The 25,339-nt window shown below is 43.9% G+C and overlaps 1 protein-coding gene across 15 annotated transcripts in view; it reads right to left on the bottom strand.

Annotated features, from left to right (window-relative positions):
• Positions 1–4,180: 4,180 nt before the first annotated feature.
• The window catches only part of zbbx (zinc finger, B-box domain containing), a 42,736-nt gene continuing 21,577 nt past the window's right edge, over positions 4,181–25,339 (bottom strand). For 4 of the 15 annotated variants that reach the window (XM_040188606.2, XM_078079575.1, XM_078079563.1 and 1 more), the window contains 12 exons: positions 25,102–25,261; positions 20,830–20,930; positions 17,323–17,444; positions 17,074–17,132; positions 16,503–16,693; positions 15,389–16,222; positions 13,857–14,062; positions 12,055–12,223; positions 9,328–9,465; positions 7,206–7,352; positions 6,987–7,062; positions 4,181–4,527 (listed from right to left, as the gene is read on the bottom strand). In XM_040188606.2, coding sequence (XP_040044540.2) covers positions 4,431–4,527; positions 6,987–7,062; positions 7,206–7,352; positions 9,328–9,465; positions 12,055–12,223; positions 13,857–14,062; positions 15,389–16,222; positions 16,503–16,693; positions 17,074–17,132; positions 17,323–17,444; positions 20,830–20,930; positions 25,102–25,261 — 2,300 coding nt within the window. In that variant the 3' untranslated portion in view covers positions 4,181–4,430. Of the gene's footprint in view, positions 4,528–6,986; positions 7,063–7,205; positions 7,353–9,327; positions 9,466–12,054; positions 12,224–12,651; positions 13,044–13,856; positions 14,063–14,938; positions 15,261–15,388; positions 16,223–16,502; positions 16,694–17,073; positions 17,133–17,322; positions 17,445–20,829; positions 20,931–25,101; positions 25,262–25,339 lie in introns of those variants that run through there. The other 11 variants (XM_078079586.1, XM_078079630.1, XM_078079593.1 and 8 more) reach the window with 6 other exon arrangements.

The following is a 25,339-nucleotide window of genomic DNA, read 5'->3' as shown; positions in this document are numbered from 1 at the left end:
CTTTTAATCTAGGATGCTTTTGTTCCAGTTTAGCCTCATATTTCCGGCGCAGACACGCACCCTCTCACTCCCCACCTGGACTACGGTTCCTCCTTCCCGTTTGGGCGGATTCGACATCGAGCCTTCACCTGTCTAACCAGCGGCGCCGAGCCTCTGCCTTGGGAACTGCTCCGATTAACCCCTCATCCCACAGGCTTGCCTTCCCTCACCGGAACCCCCGTCACCTGCACAGCACCCACCCACGGGCCTCTTCTCCATCGGCAGCGCTCCGCTGCACGCGGAGGCCTCCGCTCCATTAACCGTTGAGCTGGACTGCGCCGAAGCCCACGTGCAAAAAGCGCGGGAGGAGGGGGGAGGGGGGGGAGTGTCTCTCATTAAACACTTTGAGCCCCGACAGAATCAATTACAGTGATGTATCGATTTGTCAGCAGGTCCCGGTGGCTCAGTCGGGGCACCGGGACCTGCCCGCCGGACAGGAGAGAGAGGGGACAAATGGAAGGATTAAAAAAAAAAAAAAGGGGGAGAAGGGAATAGAGAGGTGAGAAGATGAGAGTAGAGGGACGGACGAGGAAAGGAGAGATGGAATTGGGAAGGGCACACACACAGAAAGGAAAGGAAGGCGAGGAAGGATGTGAGGGAGAAAGCTGGGAGGACTGAAGTGGAGGCGTTTGGAGGCTGAAGGAGTAATGGCAGAGTGTAAAGTGCAAGAAGAAAAGGGTGGAAATAAGAGACCAAGAGGAGGAGGGGGGAAACCTTTCTGTTCTTTGTATTTCTTCCCTCCCTCCATCTCCTCCCCACCATGATCTGAACCCTCCGCCCATGCAGGGCGAACTGCACTTCCAGGGACTTGTGTTGATTAAAGGAAGCAAAACGTGGAACCCGCTGGGTTCCGGTGTGATAAGACCATTTTTTCATTCTCTCCATCCATTTACTGAACATGTACCTCTGGTGCATTTCTATGAGCATATAGTATTTATAGTAAATATGATTTACCGTTATCACTATCCGCTTTTTATTATCAGAGTCAATTTACAACCGTGTTACACTTTTGCAGCAACGTCTATCCAGAGCCCGGGGAATAAGAATTTATTCAAAGCAGCTAGGCTTTTTTTAATGTTTCAGATGACACACACACAACACGTAATGAGGGAGCGGGGCTTAACATAGACAACATGGGACGCGATTAGATGGTGCATCCACGGTCTGACAGCCACGGGGGGGGGGGGGAGAAAGGCATTCATTCATGTGGCGGTGTGGGCGGCGTGCAGGTTAAAATACCAAAAGGCCGTCGGTGTGTCCCGTCGGTGTTTTGTCAGGGTCGAGAGTGATCCTCTGCTTGTGCAGCAGTAAGAACGAGCTCGGCGGAGGCAATATCCACACGGACACACGCAGACGTGATGTTGGAACTTGTGATTAGAATATTTCCATTTCCATTTCGATCATCAAGACACATTTCGCCTCATTCGGAATACGTGTAGAACGGATTTTTTTCAAAAGCACATTATTAATCTCCTATCCAACAGGATTAGGTTGCTGTTTTAATCCGCTACAGGATACACACGCGGTGTCCTGTTGCACATGTCCCGGGAGACATAAATCAATCAAAAGAAGCCGTTTCACGGAGGACAGCCCCGAGGTCAGATCCATATCATCGACAGGGCCGCCGGTCACACTAAGCCGGCGTGCTGCTCACTTTTCAGTCATCTGTTACCTGGTGCAACAAAATATTGGCCGCTTTGCTGCCTACCGCACCACCAGGTACAGGAGCATTCCCACAAATAATAAAAATAATATTTAACGTAAATAATAACACATAAATAATAAAAATACATTTAAAAAACATATTTATTCAATGTATTAAATATATATATATAAATGAAGGCCACAGCCTGTCTCCCATTTTTTGGTTATTAGGGTTTATTTGTGGAAACATGCTATCAGGAACATCTCTGCAGAGCATCTACCACCGCAGGGTTCACAGGAGAGCTGCCTCCATTCTCAAAGATCCCACCCACCAACAACATGTTGGGGCTGTTCACGCTTCTACCGTCAGGCAGGAGGTATAGAAGTGCCAAATGCAAGACCACCAGAGTAAAAAAATATTATTTCCCCACTGCCATTAGAGCCATCAACCGCTGAGAGGACTCTATAACCTGACTCACAACTGGTCTGCACTTTAGCTTGTAAGGATTTCACTTACTGTTACTGTACTGTTAATTTATATTGCACAAATTTCATTTCATTTAAGTTTTTTTTTCTTTTACAATCTGCTCAGTTTTGCACTTTTCCTCCTTACCTAATTTCTGCCTCATCCTGACCTAATTTTTATTCTTATTTCATGTACATTTATGTAAATATTGTATTTTTATTTTTATTTTAAAATTGGTCGGCTTTCCAGAAAGGCAAGCACAAGAATTTCAATACACAGGGCGTGTGTAACTGACAATAAAAAAAAAATCTTTGAATTAGGGGAGCTCCAGGTTCACAGTTTATTTGTGTCCTCAAATTGTCACACATGGACGCAGCTGCTGTCTCTTGCAGTTTCCTGTAGGTGACTTGTGAGACTTCTTCTTCTTTCAGGGCGTTCTAGGCGAGCAAACTTAACCGGACATGTAGCCGAAGGCAAAACAAAACATTTTCAATAGTGAAACCCATTGAAACCTAAATAAATAATGTGGTAAAGAATCACAGCGAGTTTTGGAGACACATATAGGTTTGGGGGGGGAGAAAACTGAATTTAGTTCTCAGTTCCAACTGTTAGCGTTAAAACCAAGAAAAAAGTTTCATAATGCAGAATTATTTCTCACCCCGAGCCTGAACTCCAGTTCCAGAGAAGGGTCAGTTAATATAGCGCAGTGAAATGTCAACTCCTCCAGCGTCACTGTTTTTCAAACAGCACCAACAGCATCGCACACAACTCCGAATCTCACAAAGGTCAGCCGTATGGCGCCGGCCTTCTCTCCCCGCCGGTACGCATGTGCGGCTGAATGTGGGAGTGAGGGAGAAAGAATGAGGGACAGCGGGAGAGTTAAGATCTCAGAGTAGTTTAAACCGAGCCCAGCGGTTCGATATCCATCAGATTTATGTCTCCGTTATTTTTCCTCTCCTAAACAGTGTGTGATAAACTCAGTGAAGGACACAATAACAGAGACGTACCTTTTAACCTCTCTCTCGCTCTCTCTCTCTGGGTCTGTATTCTGGTCTCTCGGCCTTTCTCTCTCTGTCGCTGGGCTATCAATCAGTCTCGTCGTGATTGCTGTTGGATTACGGGGCTTTCGACGTCCGCTTCTAGCGATTAGCGTGGGGACAAATGAAACACCCCGATGTCCCTCCACAGTGGCTGAGGTAGATTGTGGACTCCTTCTCGTATTCACAGACAAAGCTGGCACCTCCACCCTCACATCCATCCTCGCCGAGTTCCCAGGTGTCACACGTAGTTAGGCTGTAATAACGGTTTTGATCTAGCTGCGTTTCCTTGCTCGAGCCTCACGTGCACGTCGCACATCAAGCAGTGCACGGCGGGTTTGGAGCTCAGTGGCAGCCATGATGGATTAGGACTGGCTTTGGGGAGTAACGCAAAAAAAAAAATAATAATAATAATCAAACACCAACATGTACACACCACAGAGACGACAAACAGTTCCAGGGCCCAGTGTTTATCTTCCCCGGCTCCTGCACACACACGAGGACAGATGGTAACGGCGACCATTGGCACGGCGCCGTAGTAGCCCACCTCCCAAGCGTGGTGATTCATCACCTGCAGCAGCGCCTCCAGAGAGTGTGTGTGTGTGTTTGTGTGTGTGTGTACCCGACAGCATGACCTGATCCAGTGGCCCGCTAACCTTATTAAGAAACAAATAGATGACAACGGAGGGAAAAGCAATGTGTTCAATCCCGGTGGGCAAAACGCTCACTGCAGCACACTGTCCCTCAACGTCTGCCACCGATAACACGCACAAACATATACACACACAGTGACAAACATACAAGAGGATTCAAGCACGCTTCTGCTGAAAGTTAAACTTGACTTAGCGTTTATCTTCTCAACCCCCCCCCATCCACGTCCTTTGCCAGTCACATTGTGCTTTATACCTTCAGCCTGCGGATACACGCATGCACCTCACAGCTTCTGTTCATGTTACATACTGTGAACTATGAACTGAAAACACGGACTCACAAAAAAAGAGAGAAGATTTATAACACAAATAACATCAAAACTGTGTTTAAACGCATTTCATTTTTACGCAAGAGTTCACCACAGATGTAGTTTTTAAGGGGGGATCCGCTCCAGCGTTTACACCCCACAAACAGTTAAAAGCACACAAATTATGAGTTTTTGTTGCCCACTTTAGTCTCTTAAATAGTTTTTTGTGCATGTTTCCTTAATAAGCAAGCAAGTGTGCATGTACATGTGCATGCGTGTGAGTATCTCAGGGTAGTAAGAGAACACTCTGCTGGTCTCTTTGTGCAGCAGCCTCCTCCTCGTCGTCCTCCTCGTCGTCGTTTTGGTCGTTGCTGGCTCGGCCCCTGCAACACCAAATTAAGGAATGAAAAGAGGAACGGCCTGTACATGCAGTGCAGTTATGGCGTTTGTGTGTCATCCGCAGTGATCATCACAGGGTAGTTGTTCGATAGCATACTAAATCCTGTAACCATTAAACATATTTTTTTCAAACGTAAAAACATGTACACTGACCATTTTAAAACCCTCAAATGTATGAGGTACAATTCGCCACCCCAATGGCGCCTGCGTACTCTTTTATTGAGACATTAAGAAGATGGTTCTTCCAGTTTGCATCAGACTATGACGAGGCCGGATTAAATTTTGATTTCATTAAGACAAGCATATCAATAACATCCACAGTGGCCACGTGATCTGTCACTGGTGAGAACGCAGTGATACTGATCCAAAAACAGATATTGTGCCCTGTTTTATTATAAAATCTGATATTTTGTCACTCAGATTTGTCAATCTGATATATCTTTCACTCATCCATTCAAATCATAATCTACATAAAAAGTGTTAAATGAAAAACACAAAGCATGATCTGTTGCCTGCTTGTTGGTTTTCATTATTATTCAGTGTCTCTTGTGCAGCATCAGAAATGTTTCATCTGCTTTGCTTTAATGAGCTGCTTGACAGCTGGATCTTTGATGAAGTCCAACACTGACCATTTGTATGATCACTTTCAGTGATTGTCAGTATTCACATGCATGCGAACCTGCTAAGATATAATAATGAAATCTCTACATCAAAAAAAAAAAAACATCCATTTTCCAAATGTGAATGTGATGCTGCTGCACTTAGTGATCAAAGGTTAGCCAATAGAGTGAGGCAACGCTGAAGCCAGACAGCTGCAGGCAGTTGAGTCAGAGATAGATGATGAAGTGCTGTCTGGATATGAGGTGGACATACAGCAGGTCAAAGCGCACACTCACACATGAATGAATGCACGCAGACTGCACACAATATAGTGTCCAGAATTCACCGACTGAGTCGGTGTACAATAGAGGGTCCGACTACTGTAAATGTCACAAAAATAAATGTCTATTTTATAGGTTTTGTAAAAGAATAAAACATGAACCTGTCATGTTTTCCAGATAAAAGTACATGATGGTGAGCAGCAGAGAGACGGCTAGCAGCACCCCTCTATCATGCTTTGTCATCATGCCTCTACTCTGCAATGCAAATGCACTATGCGTTTAATGTAATCTAAAAGGGAAGCCATCTTGTAGAGTAATAATGCCTCGGTGAGTACCGGGTGACTGAGATCATGGCTCTCGTGGAGATGCCTCAGTTAATCCCCGTGCACGAGGCAGTTTTTGAGTTAAACATTTTCCATTTTACAAACTGCCCTTAAAAAGTGAAAAAAATGAAAGATCGAAATAAACACCTTTTGATTTTATTCTATAGCTTAGAAATGATTTGAACTTTGAAATAGATATTGTAATAGTTTGATCCCAAATGTTTTCTGAAGAATGAACATTGGAACGTCATGGTTTGCCACTCGCCCAGTGTGTGTGTGAGTGCGTGTGCATGTTTTGAAGGATGTCAGGAGCTGTTTTGGGAGCCCTCTGTGTAGTATGTGTTAATCCGGTTATTACACGTCTCAGCACAAGGCCTCTAGCGCAGATTATGCCCACTACTCACACATACACATGCACAATAAAAATCAACAACATGCAGACACCCACACACAAGGTTTTGGGAATAGGAGAAAAATACATTAATGCGCTGTCGCTCTCCCTGTCTCACACACACACACACACACACACACACATTAAGCAGAACATTAAGGCCCAATAGCCAACATGCTGTTGAAGCTAAAGTCGTTCTGCTGGCTAACGATCCATTACACACTCCACATATCCGACAGAAAGAGGGATAGACGGAGCACAGAAAGAGAGGGATTACCCCCCACTGCGACCGTTGGCATAGTGGAGAAGTGTCAGGAAGTGTAGGGGAAGCGAGAGCAATGGATTACATGGCGATGAAAAGAGACGGACAACACTCGGAAAAACAGGAAGTCATGAGGACACGCTCAGATTCTCACAGAGCAAAAAAAAAAAAAACACATTCTCCTTTTAGGATATCGAAATAGAATGAACATTTTAACAGCCACCTACGCTGCAGCTCCTAGAGCGGGAAACAGGATATATTAACTTTCTCTGGTTCAGTCACAGAACAAACACTACCTTATGGGGGCTCTATTTTTGCGAACTCAGCAGGAATCCGCAATAGAGTTAGATTTGGCTGTTTTACATTAAAAAAGTATTATCATCAACCTGTGAATAAAAGATTTGCTCAAACATGACACACTTGTGTGTCTGGGAACCTCACAATACAATTTGGGGAACTACAACGCCGGCAACATTCCACGTCCTTCACCGACTCAAAAATACAGCCAATGGAGACGAGTTTACCCTTCATGGTGAATTGTGTGGGTGGCGGTGGGTTCATTTGGGTGCGTGTGGATGTTACCCACCGTGTGAACGGATCCTCTCCATGTGGATCTCGACCTGCACAGTCTCCCGTAAGTAGCGAAGCCTGCTTCCATGTGTCTGAAGTAGATAATGAAGAAGGGTAACTCGTCTTATTTTATCACCGTCATCACCAGTTTTAAAATACACCAAACACTGTCATTGTTCACAAGGATACAGCCATATTTTGTTATAGTAATCATTAGCACAGTGTGTGTCTGTACCCTTGGCCATGAGTCGGCGTTCGTGCTCCAGAACGTGGAGTGCGTGTGCAGTCGTGTCAGACTCCAGGTCAGGGTCCTCGCAGCCTGAGGGGTCCACACCGCAGACCTCCATGATCTCCCGGGCTGCTCGGGACAACGGACGAAACTCTGGAGCCGATTCCGAAGGCAGCGCAAGTGTGGGAGTTACGGGGAACGCCATAAGGGGGAGGAGAGAGCGGTGAAAGGTTCGTCTTCGGACCGTGATAACGAATGGGTGTGGACTTGCCACACAGGCTGGACGCCGACTCGTAATGAGAAAGACAGGATACATTATTCAATGCACGGGAGGTTGGAAGTATGAACGTACGGGTGGGTGCAAGGACGAGATAAGAGGAGATGTAGAGGAAAACAGGAGAAAATAAAAGGAAGGAGAGGAGAGTAGGGGAGGGGGGACGACAGAGAAACTATCACAACCGCCAGAGGAATGAGTGGTGTCTTATACCACTCCACTGCGAGGCACATCAAATTGAATCAGATTGAACATCCATCCCCACCTGCTCACTGTAAATTACGTGGAGGCCCCCACTGAGAAGCAATGATGGTGTGCGTGTGCGTGTGCGCGGCACACTGATTCCTCGCGCCGCGTGCTGTCTAACCAGTTTCTGCTCCAATGTTAAGTCTTTCATTCTTTCAATCTTCCATTGTCTCCTTACCCCCCTCTGCCCCCACCCGACTCCCACCTTCCCCTCTTCGTCTCTCAGCGCCTCTCGCTGTCTTTCAAATTGGCACAGAACCTCCACTTAGTGCCTCATAAGCACCTGCACTGTCAAACTAAGCGGCGTGGGAGGGATTATGGCTGCAGTACAGGGCAGCTAACGCACATGCAATCACACGTACAAACATCAATTTACTTTCATTTCGAAGCAGACAGGCAGACATCTAGATAGTGGTTACCTGAAAAAAGCTCTGTGCCTGATTGAAACCGGGAGTGCGATTCAAATCTGATCCCTCTAGACGACCTCCTTCTGAAGTTCTTTAGGAAGGTCCGATTTCAATCTTTCCTGTTTAGCATGTGTGATTTGTACTTCTAAGTAATCTATATTAGATTTAAGTCATATTAAGATTTACTTAATGTCATGAACAGGGTTCTATGCAACATACATGTAGCTCAATATTTTAAAGAGAAAAAATAAAATACTATGAACAGGAAAAGGAGGTCGCGACTCACAAAGTTGCGGAGGAACAAAAGTTATTTCAAGACAATAATTAAAAGCACATTGAAGGCAAAGCACAGATGTTTGGGGAAGAAGCCCTCTTCAGCGTGCTGTCAGACAGCACAGTGGAGCGGTACACTTACAAGACAGCATGAGGCGCACTGAGTGAGGCAACTTGCCGAAACATCTGTGCTGAGGTTCCCATGTGGTATGAAAAAATATTGAAAACATTTTGAGCAACAAAGAGGCCTTTTGAAGCTGTTTTGGAATGTGTTGAAAGAGATCTTGAGAGCTTTGTGAGGTCTGGACCTCTTTTAGAAGTATTACATATATTTGTGATTGAGCTATTTACTCCATGCTGCTCCCATCATTGCGTCAGCTGACCCGGCTGCTACCAGCTAACGGTGCTAGCAGCCAGAGCGGTGCTACCCGGGGCAACCGTGAGGAAAAATAGCTTTGGACGAAGAAAAACAAGAAAGATTTGAGTGAAGGAGAGGAAGGAAACTGAATAAGTTAAAGGGTGAGGCATGAAAAAGCTTTGCTGGATTTATGAAGACAGCAGGTCCAGATAAACAGTATAAACAGCCATTTACAGTAGAGTGAGCGGAGGGAAGTGGAAGGGAACGCTGTGAATTAGTGCAAAGTGGAGGATATTAAATATATCACTGAAGAATACCGTCTCGTTTGTCAGGTGTGTATATGTGCATCAGTACAAACAGTGTAATGCAGTGTTTCCGTAATGTGTGTGTGCAGTAGGTGTGTGTATGATGTGCGTGTGTGTTTGACAGCGGTACAGCATAACCGCAACAACAACGTGTTGCTTTATGCAGAAGTCAGGTGTATTCATTGTGTATGAAATACAGTTTTGCTTGTGTAAAAGTAAAGGACTGAGTCGAATGGAGTTCACGCACACACACACACACACTTACCGGATGTTGACATTTCTCCTCTACTGGTGGGTCTGGTTGAGTGAATTTGAATTGTAGTTGGCTGCACGCGGTTATTTTCAGCCTCGTGTTCCTCGGTGTAGGCACTCAGGCCGCTGCTTGGCCCATAACCCTCTGACTCTAAAAGACGGAGAGGAAAAACTGAGACAGGGAGCACATTCAGATCTGTAAAGAAACAATATAGACAAAAAGATGTCTATATTTATATAGTAATTCACCAGATTGTCTACGCTGAAGCATCCTAATCTCCTAATTCCCTTTCATACTCTTATTTAGCCCTTTATATGCTCTAAAAAGTGCAACATCGGGATTGAAGATAAATAATATCTGAGGACATGGATCGTGTCAAACTGCTATTAGTTGTGTGTGTGGCGAGCAAATGGAAAAAAGCAATTCCGTAGTCATAATCATTTCAACATATCACTCTTACAGCGTGCATCGCATTCAGTCCCTCTTTTTGAAGTCATTCCCTCGATGTGGAAAAAGTCAGAACTTAAAGAGAAAATCCCAACTCACCCATTCTAAATGGAGTAATACAGAAGTCACCATGGTCGGAGGAATTTATGAGCCTATTAATTCTAATTGAATTCATGCAAATTTAGTAAATGACATGTGATACGGTAATCCATTTGTGCGTTCAGCAGCATCAGCACATGTACCAAAGTGATGCTGCTTAACAAGCCTGTTCAGCCAATCCTGACGGCTGCAATGCAATTACTGCTGTCGTCTTCTTTCCCTCCAGTGGTTAGCCAATCAATTAATACTATTGACTGGATGGAGAATCTACTAACTACTCTCAATCAGCTACAAATAAAAAGAGGAAAGGAGAAGAGGAGGTAGACAGACAGCTTCTCACCTAAAACAAAAGATAGTACTGCAATTATGTCAGTCCGTCGGCGGGTTTCTTTGTTCATTTTTTGCTAATTTTTAATTTTCTTGTTGCTTGTAACTCTACATCTATCACTCCCTCTCTGCTTTTTAGCAATTCTTACTGTTAAAATCCCCAAACGGTGGCATATACTTCCTTTCTTTCGCTCTTTCTTTCACTTTCTCTGTCCGTCTCAGTCTCTCTGGATGCACACGAGACAGAAACTGCACTCTAACAACCTCATTTTCTGACTGAGCGGGGAGCAAAAAGGAGAGAGAGGTGGAAGCGTAGAGCAGGAGACATATAAAACCTGTTGGATCTGAGCCCTGCCAGGAAAAAGAGAGGAGACAGATGGAGGGATGGAGGGACATAAATGAGTGTGGAGCGTTGTCAAGGTGATATTCCTCCTCTCTAACCTTTCTCTCTCATTAACTTTGGAGTTTTAACGATGGTGGCAGAGACAGTGCTGGTTTGACGAGCGGCCGGCTGCATGGCTGGAGGGGGAGGGGAGGGGGGAGGTTTGTGGGAGTCTCTGACTGTCAACCTCATTCATTTGACACAAGCTCGACGATGAAACAGTGAAAAGATGAACTTTAGGACTCGATGAGTAGAAAAAGGTTCATTTTTGTGCCTCTTCAAAGCGGTTAAAGTATGAATCGGAAAGCCCAGCTGAAGGGACACAGCGGAACCTGTTTGAAATGCATGTATTCAACAGCTTCGGACAGGAGTTGAAGGTGTAATGAAAACAAGATGAATTATAGCTCCTGATTCAATCCGAGTATTATTATTTTTACGTCGATGCAATTTGGAGGTGAAGGCTGGACTTCCATCAGCTTTGCTGCCTTCCACCATTGGTGTCAAAAGATAAAGTAAATATTGAGTGCCATGCGTAGGACACAGGCTTTATAAATCAACACGCTGCAGCTTGTAAGGGAACATGAAGAGCAAGCTGCGTTTGTATGCAAGTGCTTCTTGGGATGAAATTTGGACTTTGCAACACGTTCTAGCTCCAAACACCCAGCTGTGTCACTCTTGCTTGGTTTCACATGGTGTGATGTTACAGGTACCTCGCAGCTTCAGTTTTACCACGTCAGTCTCATTTCAAAATGAACTTCAGGTTCTGTTTTGTTGGTTTACTCAAACACCAAACTACTTCCTTGGAAACTACTGTTGTTTGAGTTGAAATAAGTATTCTTGTAATAATGAATTAAATCTAGTTTATAAACATTAGTAGCTAAACTAAAGTAAATGGGCACAAAAAAACAGCAAAAAGTCCTGTGTTTGTTCCCATCACACCAGCTGTGGTATCTTTGAGAAGTTAGGAGTTAGAATAGCTGGGCACTTTTACAGAATTCAGGTAAAGTGCTTGCCTACAGTTCGATAAAATGAAGGCACATTTAAAATACATTTAAAAAAAGAAGCAAAGGCACGAGCAGGCAAAGCCATAGACACATTCACACACAAAACAAAACAGGCCTCTCAGGAAAGCTCCCCTTGGACCTACCAATAGTAAATTATCGATGTTGTCCCCCATCTCTCGTTTTCCACCAAGCAGCCAGTGCTCCTCTGGGTTTAAAACTCATTTTCATCTCTCTTGTAAGCTCTTCGTTTTTACATATTTGTTCTAAATCCTATTATGAGGCCTTTGTGATATGAATAACGCTTGCAAATTGGAAAGTATCTCCAGGCAAAAGTTGGACACAGAGGTAATCTTCACAATCTAATCTATTGAACACAACAACAGCGAGAGCATTTTCTCATGAGGTTTATAGGAAATCATGAGGCGGTTTAAAGAAGAAAAAAAGGAGAATGTACACATCTGTCTTTCTTCTTTAACCCACCTGTTAGGTCTGAGTCTTGTGGTGAGTTGTAGCCTGTGAGCAGCGGATCACAGCGTGTGTGTTCTGCTGTGTCGGAATGACCACAATTCATGTCCAAACCCGGAGGAGGAAACGCATCCGGATCACAGAACTGCTCCGATACAGGCCCAGCATTTTGGTCGTGCACCGCCTGAGGATGTGAAAACAGATGGAGCGATGCAGGACGAAGGTGGAGGCAAGGGGAGGGGCGAGTGGTGTGAACGGGAATGAATGTAAGGAGCGAGGCAAAAAGACGGCTGGTGTGAGGGTGAAGGGGAGCGATGACGCACAGAGAATGTGATTATGGAGGGAGCCGAGGAGGGGACAGGAGGGACTAGAGTGAAGAGTGTACTGGGGAAGAAGTTTGTTCCCCAGTTCCATTTCTATCCTAAAACAATCAGCTCAAAAGGACAAACTGAAATTCAATATCCATTTAACGTTTCTTACGACAGGTAAGTGTGTTGGAATTTCTGCTTTTCCATTTTCTACTATGTGAACGCATATTAATGAAATGGTGCCTTTCACTGGAGATTATTCCCCTCTCTCCTTGCTTCCTCTGCTTCCTCTTGATGGATTGATTTTTAATTAACCGCTGGAGCTGCTGAGAGCGTCTCATAACGGGGTGTCGGGTTAGCTGTTCCTCCCGCGCAACTGTCCTCCTGTGAGCCGGGGTTAAAATAAGGAAGCTCTGTTTAGTTAAGATTAGATCTGACGCATTAGCATGCTAGCCTTGGTTGGCTGGGAGAAAATAGAAAGTAATGCATGTGGGAATAGTATTGCTGAGAAAATAGGAAGGCGCAACAATGAAATGGCAAGAGACCAAACACAATGAGAAAGAAAACAATGGAGTTGTGCTTGTGCAGACCAATGAGTCCTCATAACAAACCCGCTGCATGAACAATAGCATGAAGGTAAAACAAAATGGGGGAATGGCAGACGAATGGAGAATAGATATAAGCAAAACAAATGGACTGAAGAAAGATAAAGTTTATGAAAACACATGAATGATCAGAGAAGAGATCAAGTCCAGAGAGAAAGAGAGAGAGCTGGAAAAGGAATACTATCAAATCATTTTAGGAGCAGTTTGATTCATGTCCAGAGGCCACAGATAACCACCATTTTTACAATCATGAACCTAATTTTGCTCCATCTTCTTAATAAAGCACCAGGCCCCCATATTCTTTTCATTCCCTTGTCACACTATAAAGGATTCATCCCATTAAATGGCTGATAGGTCGTTTGGGACCATTCAAGCGCTGTCTTTTTTATCCACCCAGTTTCTTCTTTCTTACAATGCTGTGCACCTTTAACACCACCGCCTAAGGTGTTTCTGAGCTGTAGATGAATAATGTATATTCATTAGTGTAATATAAATGTTATCTGATGGACCAGGTCAGCTACAATAATACACTATAACTAAAAGTCTTCTAATTCTACGTTGATAATGTCCAGTGTAATGGCATAGTTGTATTAAACCTATTGCTCGTTCATGCATTTCAGCACCCGGCATGAAAGACATACTTTAACAGATTGGGATACAACTACATCAGCCTACATGGCAATTATTTTATTCATTTGTTAGCAATCAGATATTTTCCTCACTGTCATTTGATAATATTTGAATCGAGTGTCGTTTTTACTGATGCCTTATTTGTCATTTTGGCAAATGTACTTACATTTCAGCGCTGTATTTTAAATAATAATAATAATAATTTCATGTGCTCCCAAGGAAAAAAGTTAGATTAGAAGAGAAGAAGAGGAAAACACATGTGGAAACATGTTACCATGGATGGTGTTGACAGTTGCTCTTTCTCACAGGTCGGCAAATCTTTTTCACTCTGTGCTTCTGCAGCAACAAAGGGATCTTCTGAATGAGTGATGGCACGCTCCTCTCTGGATCTCCGTCCGTGCATTCGTGCTTCTTCGTCCGAGGAGTCTTCCTCATGTGGAGCCCCATCCAGGCTGTCAGTGGAAATTTCATCTCCACTGTCTAAATGAAAGATACAGGCAGGTTCTTTAGATTTAAATGAAATCTATATACATTATTTCTAAAAAAAAAAAACCATTTAGCTCAAACAATGTGACTTTCAAGTTCAATAGCATGACCACATTATTAATGTATCACATTTTGAATCACTCAAGAAACATTTACTCTGTAACATGCAATGGACATTTTAAATGTGATATCAATGTCCTTGAAAAGGCCGCTGTAATGATGTGAAGATCTTACAGAGCAGACGTTTGTCGTTGGACTGGTCAAAGAACTAAAAAGCAGTGAAGGGTGAGAAGGATTCAAAAGATGAAGGAAAACACAGAGATGAATGATGAATAGAGACAGAGGGTGTGGATCGCGACTGAGCGAGGTAAATTAGGGAAGGAATGGGCACATTTTACAGTCCCAAAGCCCATATTTTACCAGAATATATTATTCTGAAAGGTAAGTGAAAAAAAGAAGAATGAATCAAAATACCTTTTAATACACCACACACGGGGAGAACCTCAGATGTATGCTCAAATTGACATGCATACTGCGCACTTCAGCAATCCAGAAAAAGATACATCAAATTAATTGGTCCCAAATGTGTATCTTTAGTGTGACTACACTGTCTACCTGAGTGTGTGTGTTCGTGTGTACAGTAGACTTGCATGTATAGAACAAAGCATGTATCTGCATCAGAGAATCCATCTGTATGTGCTATGCTAAGAGGATTAATTGCCATTCTTTACGGTATAATGACCTTCCTGTCAGTTCTATGTTATGTTGCATATTTACTTTAAATCCATATCAACATAAAAAACCATTTGAAATAGTAAACTTTTTAGCATAATGTGGCTGTTCAATAACCTGTTTGAAAGACACAGAAAATTGTAGTACCAGAAGAACTATTTAATTGTGAAACCCTACACATTTTTCTTTTATCTCAATGTATTTTCCTGGAGAAATTATGACAGAGATACACTGCTCAACATTTGAAGATGGAGAAAAAGCACGAGTAACGAGGAAAGTGAAGCAGCGCTTGAGACAATCACCGTCCGCTGCATCTTCCGATGCCCCTGGCAGACAAGCAGGACAAACGGCACCAGTCGCCCGCCCCAGGAGGAGAGGGAGGGGAGACGGAAGATGAACTAACCCAGCTATAGGACCAAAGGCCATTCCACTACCCAGCATGCTGCTGGCTGACATCAGGCTGAAATAAGACTGAAGGTTAACGCAGCAAAGGAAGGTCAAAGCCGATTGACCTGCCCACTTCTTAACAGAGGCCCGGCCACCTTTTGGGTGGCTATTTGATGTACACATATATTTCAATTCACTTACCTACGGATAGCTCCCTTTCCTCCTCCATTTTCACACGTAAAGGCAAATTCTCGGTGACATCCAACAACTGTGATGGAAGTGATGGGATACTCTGCGTTTCCGGAATGAATTCCTCACCACCGGAGACGAGGGTACAGGACCTAGGAACTAAAGGATCCTGACTTGTCACACTTGACCTATGACTAGAAAGTGCCTTTAATTGAGATGAACTGGATCTGTTTTTTACTGGTGGACTTGGTTGCATTGATGTTGGCAGTGTGTTTGGACTGGAGGACACTGGTGACAGAGGCAGCCGGAGCGGATTGTACGACAGGAGAGACTCGGGGCCTCGGCAGGAGAGTCGGGATTGCCTTGGGGACCCTGAATTGTTTGGGGGCAATTGAGGGAGCTTCAATGAGATTGATTCTGGGGATAACTGGGGAGATTGGGGTTGTTGTAGTAAAAGTGATGGGTGTGAGCTGCTTTGTAATGGGGTTGATTGGTACACTTGGGGCAATGAGCTTGACTTAGCAGCGCTTGGTGGTGAGACTGTGAATGTGGACCTAAGGGATATGGATGGGGAAGGGGAGAGATGGTCTTCTGGGATTGTAGGTCGGGTACTAGCCAAAGGAGACACATCAGGTGGAAATGAGTCAGGGCAGAGAGAAAATTTAGGAATCTCACCCTGCGAATGAACTAATAAGGGAGAGGACAAATGTGCTAATCCGTGTTCTGGGTTTGATTTATGGACATTTGGCTTTTGTGACATTGAGTTTGGCATCTTGATTGATGTCTTTGAAGCCCTTGGAGTCTCAGGAGTGGGGCGTGCTGACGGCTTACTTTTAGAGGACAATGCTGTGAAAAACATGAAAGACAAACAACACTCCAAATATTAGTTGATTTGTCGGCATGTGGTCACATTATGTTGTTGAAAAAACACACACACAGGGTTTATACGGGAATATGGATTACTAAATTTGTCCTTGACTGTTTTACCACTAAACTAATCAAATGTTTTCTTCTTATTTTCTAAAGTTGCCAATATTCAATACACATGATCAAATCATCTTTTGCAACCGACGTGTGTGTGTTAAAGACAACCGTGTTCTAAATCCCTCTAAGCTACAAAGCTCACCTTTTATTGAGCGTTCTGCTGGTAAAGTCCGAGGCTTGGATGAACGGGGCTGGAGAGCTGCATTGCGTTGTGCCGTTGCTTTGCACTGTGCTGCACTTGGAGAGGAGCTGCTGGCTCGTGAGGACCCAGTGGTTAAAGCTGTTTGGGGCACCGGTGCTTCCTCAATGAAGACCGGCTGAACCGAGGGAACGCTGTGTGGAAAAGAAGGCAAAAGGTCTGTGGCCTCAAAAAACTTTATGGGATATTGTTATAATTAAATATATTGGCAACTTTGTGAAAGATTAAACAGATTCAAGTGAACAAATTCCTTATTACAGACTGCCCCCCCCCTCCTCTCCCCTTACCCTTGTTATGCACGCTGATGTGATGATACTTACCTCAGATTCCGTTGTCTCAAAGAAAACACCAAGTGACTTAAATCTAGGGTTGTTTGTTAATATACTTGCTAGTAGACAAAAAGCCTTGTTCTCTCTAATGTATTTGACACAATTAAACCTTTTCAAAAACACATTGCGAATCTGGTAAGCGCCTGTGAGGTGACAAAAGATACTTTTCTTAAAATTTGACTCACTTTCTGTTGTTGTCCGTCGTCCCTTCAGCAACTAAAACTCCCTTCACGTCTCCGTCTCGCTGTAGAAAACATAGGAAAACCGTGTCGTTGTCACATACACGAATGAGTCAAGGAGAAAAGAGAAAAGAGATATGGAGAGAAATGACACACTTGAGTCTGTAAATCACCGTGTGCAGGTGTGTGTCTATTCCCTATTCGCCCTGTCTAGATTGAGTGTTTGTTAAAATAAAATGCTTCAGTCACTCTCACCTCATCCACGACTTCTATGAGGAGGCTCGGTTCAGGTTTGGTAATCTGAGGCCCAGTCGTGCCCCTGTTGACGGGGACTTCAAACAATAATGCACAGTAGTGGCGAAAATCCTCCTCCTGAGCTATAAATGCACAAAAACACAAAAATCAAGGAAGAACATTAGGGGAAGAGGGTTGAAATGTGCTTCAACGTCACGAATCCAGAGTAGCCTTTGTCGCGTTGCATTGACGTATTAAACATGCATACTGGTTCAATGTATCAATCAAAGGCCAAATCGAACCCCTTAGCATTCTGTTTGACCTTTTGGTTGACTGTCAGATTTAGCCGTCCAACCAACTGATCTATGAAGATTTATTATGCTTCAGCTGCACTGAAGGTCAAAATCACCTCACCCTCCAAAAGGCAACTCCTCTGTGAATTTGGATTAAAAATGTAAGAGCTGTTAAATGTAATTGTTTACATTTACCAAGTCGAACATTTAAAGACATGTACACCTGAGTGTTTCCTGGCTCTCATCTCGCTTCTACCTTTGAAGAAGGTTGGACCCTTGATACCAATATTGACAAATTCCTCCCCTACATCCTCCTCCTCTAGGAATCAGAGGTCGGGGGTCGGAGCAGCACACTTTGGTCTGTATTCATTAATCATTTGTTTCAGTTGAAAGATGTTGCTGACACAGCAGGGAATGATCAGCAGTTTCCCTTCTAGTCACACAACCGTGACAACCTGTGTGCACGTACTGATATAGAATATCTACAGTTAATTTCAGCTCATACGGTTGTTTAATCATCAGTTCATAAGGAGCAACATCAAGGATCATTTATTGTCATTATGCAACACAAGGATGCACAGCGGTATTCAGTTGTAGCCTATTTGTAACACAACAAACACAAAAAAATGGCATATAGCTGTTATATATACCTTGAAAGGCATTCAATATTCAAAATATTACCTAATATATGATATTTCTCTTTTTCTGGAAATGTCTTTTTTTGCCTTCATTTGAGGTTCTTTCAATGTGTTTCTTTGCATCAATGTTGTATCACTCCAGGTTTTCTGCCTGTGCCGCCTCACTAGCTCTCTCACTGTCTCATGCTAACAATCCTTCCATGACATCTCCACGTGGGTCTGACAGCTTGGGAAAATTAGATTCTAAAACAAGGGAGAGGTCCCACATGATGCCATGAAAACCGCCATTAATAATTCATCGACAAACACGTCGGCCACTCTTTCATTTTCAAAGAGAGAAAGGAGGAGAAACTCTGCAACCGATTGTCATCGGCAGGCGTTGGTAAAAGCTTGAAGCAGGTGGAAGGAATGGTTTATCAGCCACTCAACAGCCCCGCCCTGATGTCTTCCTCACATCTGCATGTTGCTGAAACGATGGGGAAATGAATTATTAAAGCGAGGCAGAGACATGAAATGCATGACGACAACACAGTCCACCGTGGGTCGGCGTCACAGCAGTAATCGCTGTATGAGTGATGTGTTTAGCCAGTGGGACGCACACATGATGGGACACACACGATACTCAGGATGCCGGTTGCATCCCAAGTGTCCAGGAAAGCACTATATCGATGTCGCCTTTGGGGTGAAACGATACTTAAAACGATGCCCAGCTCCTCATGCGTTTGTGTGAGAAAGATTGTTTTAAATGTTGCTGTAAGGAAAATAGTCCAACTTTGGCTGCAGGTGGATTTGAAAGACTTATATGGGTTTCATTTGTAGCTTTTGATACAACCCCTCTAAAATGCATGGCAAAGGTTGACACAACAAATAGGCAACTTTCAGGGTTAATTTGGGGTTGATAAGAATTTTGTAATTAAGAAAATTGGGTAAGCGATGAAGGTTGAGAAACCCTCATTTGAGAAGCATTTTCTACTAAATTCTAGAAATAGAAATAGCTTTCTAAGCAGTATGAATTATCTTCTTCTTATTCTTTATTATTATTATTATTCTTCATGGGTTTTGTGTTTGCATAAATAAAACAAGTTCAGACTACATTTACATACACAAGAGATTCCGTGTTTTATATCTAGAATGGGATTTAAAAAAGGGCAAGCTAAGGTTGAACGGTGGGTCTTCTCAAAGATGTGAACAAGCAAGTACCAGAAGGGAGAAAAGTACAAAGCTGCCTTTCCATAAAAGTTGTAATACTTAGGAGACAGGAGCTGTTTTCACGCTGTGTAGTGTTTCTTTTAAAACTGCATCTCTGATTTATTAGATTGAGCACAGCAAAGAGCTACAAGAGATATTGTTAATTCATTACAGTGCAGTGCAGTGCCCATTCAAAAGGCGCCTGCTGGGAACGAGTTGACTCTTTGGCCTCCTGTATTGCTCCTCGCAGCTTTCTCGAGAATCGCTCATCCAAACAACGTTACATGACACAGAAGCATCCCGTCCTGATGCTGCATACGTGTCCTTTGAGGAGGGTTGGGGGGGGGGCTTCAAACCAAAGTTGGCGGTGTGACAGCTGTAGCCAGCCAGCTTTCCGACGGTGTAACAGTTAATAATGCAACAAGCAACGGAGAGCCAGCTCCGCCCAGAGTGCGGTTTGGACGTGGAACAGTTATACTGTAAGGCTCTACAGAGCCCCAGCTGCACCCAGCATGCCGTCCTGGTAGGGGTCTCCTCTCAAAACTCTCAAAACTACACATCACACACACTATTGATGAATATGTCCCACTGATTTCAACTTCTCTAACTCAACACTGCACTACTTACTCAATACTGCACTACTTTGGGTCCCAAGCAATACACCAAGTGTGAAGGTAATGGGATGGGCGATTGTACAGACATACAAATAGAATTCCTTCCATTAACCTTCCATATTAACCTTAAAACTCTTAAGCTTTACTGTGTCAAATGTGGGTGGTTGCCTCGTCTATGGGGAGCACAGGAAACCATTTTAACCTCCTACATTTTGATAAAAATAACACTTAGACACATAGATATTTGGCATGGACAGCTATGTGGACTTGCAGATCCTAACAAGGTTGGCATTGAAGTGGATCTTGATTGATGTGACGAGCGGCAGTGGATCCGCCCCCGGGTCCGCAGGTTTCGAAAGGGGAGAGATAACCGCGGTCCACCCCGTCTTCTGACAGCCTCGGCTGGGGGCCAGAGAGCAGGCACCATCCCCTGACTGATGAGCTCCAGGCCCCCCGAGCTCCAGACTACGGACAACCCGCCCCCTCTGCCCCATCCCTTTCCCAGGCAGAGTGCAACCTGTCAGGCATGAGCCGCCTCTAACGGCCCTCTGCCCACACAATCACAGCCAGTGATTACCCATCACACCGCCACGGATGGATGGGCAGGCACTGATACGTCCGACCCGCTGAGAGTGAGAGGTTTTTTTTTACTTTTTGCTATTGTGCGTTTGTATATTTGTGTCTGTGTGTGAGTGTGCAGGTCAACCGGCAAACTACTCAGTCCGTGGCTGATTCTTTGTTTGGTCTAACAGCCGGTTTGGGTATGTATATCAGAAGGTTGTGTGTGTGTATCACCTGTTAGGCCGCTTGCAGTCTCTTCACCAGTGTTTGCTTCAGGCAGTAATTTTAAATCTGCACCAAAGGCCAACAATGGATGATCATTTTCAACCGGTGTTCTAGAAACAAAACAAAAAAAATGTCATATTAAGGAATAAGTACTAGATGAAGAAAAATAAAAGATGAACCTCATACGCTGTGGGACAGACCCCAGGCAAAAAGTAATTGGCTTATGCATCCTTTTTTCAACTTCTTTATCACGAAACCTGGATCGTTAAATGGATAGATGGACATGAATGTTCTCTTCATCATTCTGCTGTATCCCCTCATAAAAAGGCCTTCACATAGTCTATCTGTATCCCCCCCCCTTACCTCTATCCCCACCTCCCTAGTCTATTAAAGTTCAATGCCAGTGGAAGAGACTTGGCTCTGCATTAGATGAGACTTTTAGTTTATATCTTTTCCTCTTACTTAGTCCGCATCTTCAAACTTGGCAATTTGATGTCTTATGAATGAATTATGGGTTCTATTTCACCCTGTCCCTCACATTAGACCATGCACCCATCTACCTTTCCACTCACATAGAGTAGCTCCACTGGCCTACGGCTGTTTACATTCACGCTGCCCAAAGACAAGAGAGGAAGCATGTCTGCTCTTTTGGGTTCTTAGGTCTTGCATTTTCACCTCACAGTGGAGATACATTGACCTTCAACTAATTCAGCCGGGTTTATGTATCCAGAAGCAAAACCTCTAGTGTTCTTGTGTCAGGATTTGAAATCCCTACTAAATTAGCCTTTAAGAAAGAGCGAGATGAGTTTCCCCAAAGTGATTCAAACAGTTATTCATAAGTGTCTCTATAAACCACAATGCCATAGACAAGAGAAAAAGTACTGTAGTATTGTGCGACTGGGAGGTGAGACACAGCAAGTCATGTATTGGATAATGGTCAATGAAATTTTTTTTAAAAAGAGAACATACTTCATTTTGGTTTAAGCAATGTCCCTTAGACTAATGTAAATACAATTGGTGGATGTCCTCTGCAATAAAGCAGAGTTTAAGCAAGAGAGATTTGATAGCAATTCGCCCTTTAAGAGGACTATTTATTGTTGCTTTATTTGCATTGGGGACAGCGGCCTTCAATCAAAGTTGGCACGCGTTCCAAAAGTCAGTACATCTATCGGAGGTGAAACTCTCCATGACTCTATTTTAGTCCTAGAAGCTAAACTTGACTTGGTGCTCTTTCTTCAGAACCTTGTTGAGAGTTTACAGGCAGAGAAAATAAACAGAAAGTCTCTTTGCGCTGTGAGTTATAAGAGTTGTTTTGTGGCAAACATAACAAGGATTTTCTCTGTTTTTAAACGAATAAACTACTGGGTGCTTACTCCAGTCTTACACAGACATGGAAAGACATCCCGACCTAATTGGAGAATGATAAACCAATAATAGCTCTACACCACTTGTTTGTGTTCTGTGCAGGTATATAGGTCACCGCCTAATATAGTGGCTCTATGATTACTTCATTTTACATTAACAAAGACTATTTATGAGCCAAAAGTAAAAATGTACACCTTGTAGATGATCTTTACTTTAAAAAGTTGATGGGAGGACAAACCCGCAGTGACCACTCAGGAAACCAGATCGAAACCAAAAAACAAACCAGGTGATCTCTGAGCGCTTTGAGCAAATTCTTCAAGAGGTTGGGAAAAAAATCCTTCCTCCTTCCAATACTCCCTTCTTCCCTCACTTTTTCCCCCCTATTATTATTGAGTCTTGTTAAAATTCAGCCTCCCACTTCTTTCTGCCAGACAGCCAGTCTCTCTGTCTCTCCATTAAGCTCTGCCACCATCACCGCTGCAGGCTTATTGCACTCTAGATTGGCTCTCTAGTCTATTTCACAGTTAAAAGCTGCTACAGCAGGGGACTTAGAGTGTTCCAGCTCAGGCAGTCACCGGGCCAAGAACTGCACTCGGCGCTCCCCTCCTCTGGCCCGCTCTCCAGTGGGCAACTCAGCCCAAAAGGAGCCGCTTAAATAAAGGGCTGTAATAATGGGACCTGCTGAAGCCAGGCCTCGGGCGGCCTACGGCACAATAAGTGCTGAGAAACTGCTTTGTACACCGGTGGCTTATAGGCTGCCTGCAGAGCGTCAGGAGAGGAGATGTGCGATGTTAAAACTGCACGTGTGAATCTACCTGTGTCCCACGTAAAGGAAGTGGAAACACAGTAGATTTGTGAGAAGCGAGAAGGAGAGCTGGTGAAAGCTGTGTGTGTGTGTGTGTGTGTGTGTGTGCGTATGTGGGCTGTGTCGTTGTCCCGATTTCCCCAGCTGGACAAAGAGCGACGTCATCAAGCTTTCACAAAGTCAACTCTGTGTGCACCTGCGTACTGTAATGGCCTGACGTTCACAGGCGCGTGTAGACCATAAAACAATGATGAGGAATTGTCTGAAAGATTTAGTAAACAAAGTCAAATGGAAGCCAAAGCTTCTCGGAAACATACTGCAAGTATACAGTAACAAATGTAGTATTTTTCACGCTAAAAAATTAATAAAGTTCCAACCACACGTCGACAATTACAACCGCTTTTGGCACTAAATTACGTAATTTACAACAAGACATCAGAGTCTAAACTCAACATCGTAAAAAATACCCCTCACCGCTTAGTACCCTTTAAAACTGTAATAAATAATAAGGACATCACGGGACAACAGGGACGAAGCAAGGACTTGTTTGTGATATTTCTTCATTCACAGTTCATCGAAAGAGAACGAGCACAACTAACCTTTGAGTTTAAAGTTCCCCAAAAATATCTACAGTATTTCTTTATAGGGACATACTGTCTGAATAGATGCAGTGTCGACACTTTAGAGAGAAGGTGTCAATGCCTATTGTTACTTAGTATGAACAATAGGAGGTATTTACTACCTAGTGTGTGTAAAATGATTCACATATATGATAATTCTACGGCAGCAATAGCAAATGTCCAAACTGTAAAATGCATGATGAACACAGATGTCCAAACATCGTGTTGAACGTTACTTAGCCACCACAATTATGTAATTACCGTATTTTCCACACTCCAAGGCGCACTTAAAAGCCTTTAATTTTCTCAAAAAACGACCCTGCGCCTTATAATCCGGAGCGCCTTATGTATGGCTCAATTGGTTAGCTGGTAGATCCATACTGGTTGTACACGGCGCTCAAGGCGCTCTGCCAAACATGCCAAAGCTCGGTCTACGACGGCGAGATGCTGAGCGGCGCTCAAGTGCGTGAGATATGGAGCTGCTTTCAGGGCGCGTCGGAGAAACAAAGCTGTCGTTCTTGCCGAGAACTTCATGAGATTAAAGAGCGAGAGACGGCGCCCTTTTCTCTACAGTAGCTGAACCATCTTAACGGGGAAAATAAGTTATTCTAAAGGCTGGCGCGTGCTTCTGCGTCTGCGTCGTTGCGTCGACGCACTTGTTTCAATTCATGGTTCTAAAAGTCTTGCGTGTGTTGCAGAGCAAATCACCGCCAGAACAACAGGTGGAGTAACGTGTTTCTGTTGAAGACGAGCCACGTCTTTGTGTGTGGAAGTCGATGGTTTGTTTATTTATGTATCATAGACTTTATTGCCCCGTGCATCGCCACTGCTGCTTTTCAGCACATTTTTCCCGTATTTTCCTCCACAACTTTGTTCCTCTCGACCGGCCAATGACGGTTTGTATAAGCGGTCATATTTACGCATTTCTTTCCGACAAAAGCTCGTCAATCTGATCCGTTCTCTCGTAAACATTTTTCGTTTTATTAATGGCGGTAGTGTGCTATGAACCTCGCAGCATCGATCGGACCCTGAAAGCACCGTCTCCACCAAACCAACGGGGAAAATAAGTTATTCTAAAAGGGGCCCTTGGCAGGCGGCGTGGCTGGAGAGCAGCCGAAGATTTAAGGCGTGTGTAAGCTGTTGTTGCACAGGTGTTCCGGTGTGGGGGCTTTTGTTGTGAAGGGGGAGACGGAAGGAGAGGAAGTTGAGGTGGTGTTCAACTGGGGGTGTGGTGAAAAGCGTGATAAAAATAAAGTTGAATAAAGTTCTAAAATAGGTCATTCGTTGAAGGTGCGCCTTATAATCCGGTGCGCCATATAGTGCGGAAAATACGGTACACAACTGTGAGTTACCTCCTTTTTGAAAAGCAAATCATTATTTTGTACAAAACAGTCATGTTGTCAGGTATAATGATTAATGGAGTAGCACAGCCTCTCGCCGCTGTAGAATATGTATGTGTGGTCATGCACGCTCTTCCCTCCATCTGTGTACCTGAGAAGCTTCTTGAGAAGCAATCTGTCCATGTAGGTGAGGCTGTTCTCTGTGAACTCCACCCTGACAGGAACCTTCTCTTCCCCCACTCCTCTTCCTCGTCCTGCAGCTCCTCCGCCTGGAGAGAAGTCAGCCTGGGTCGCCATAACTGCCACAGATACTGGACAAATACGTGGAAGGGGGGATAGCACAGAAATGGAGTTAATAGAGGGAGGAGGAAAATACAGCTTAACAGAAA

This window comes from Gasterosteus aculeatus, chromosome 1 (genome assembly GCF_964276395.1).
Source record: "Gasterosteus aculeatus chromosome 1, fGasAcu3.hap1.1, whole genome shotgun sequence".
NCBI lineage: Eukaryota > Metazoa > Chordata > Actinopteri > Perciformes > Gasterosteidae > Gasterosteus > Gasterosteus aculeatus.
This window is presented reverse-complemented; position numbering and strand designations above follow the sequence as displayed.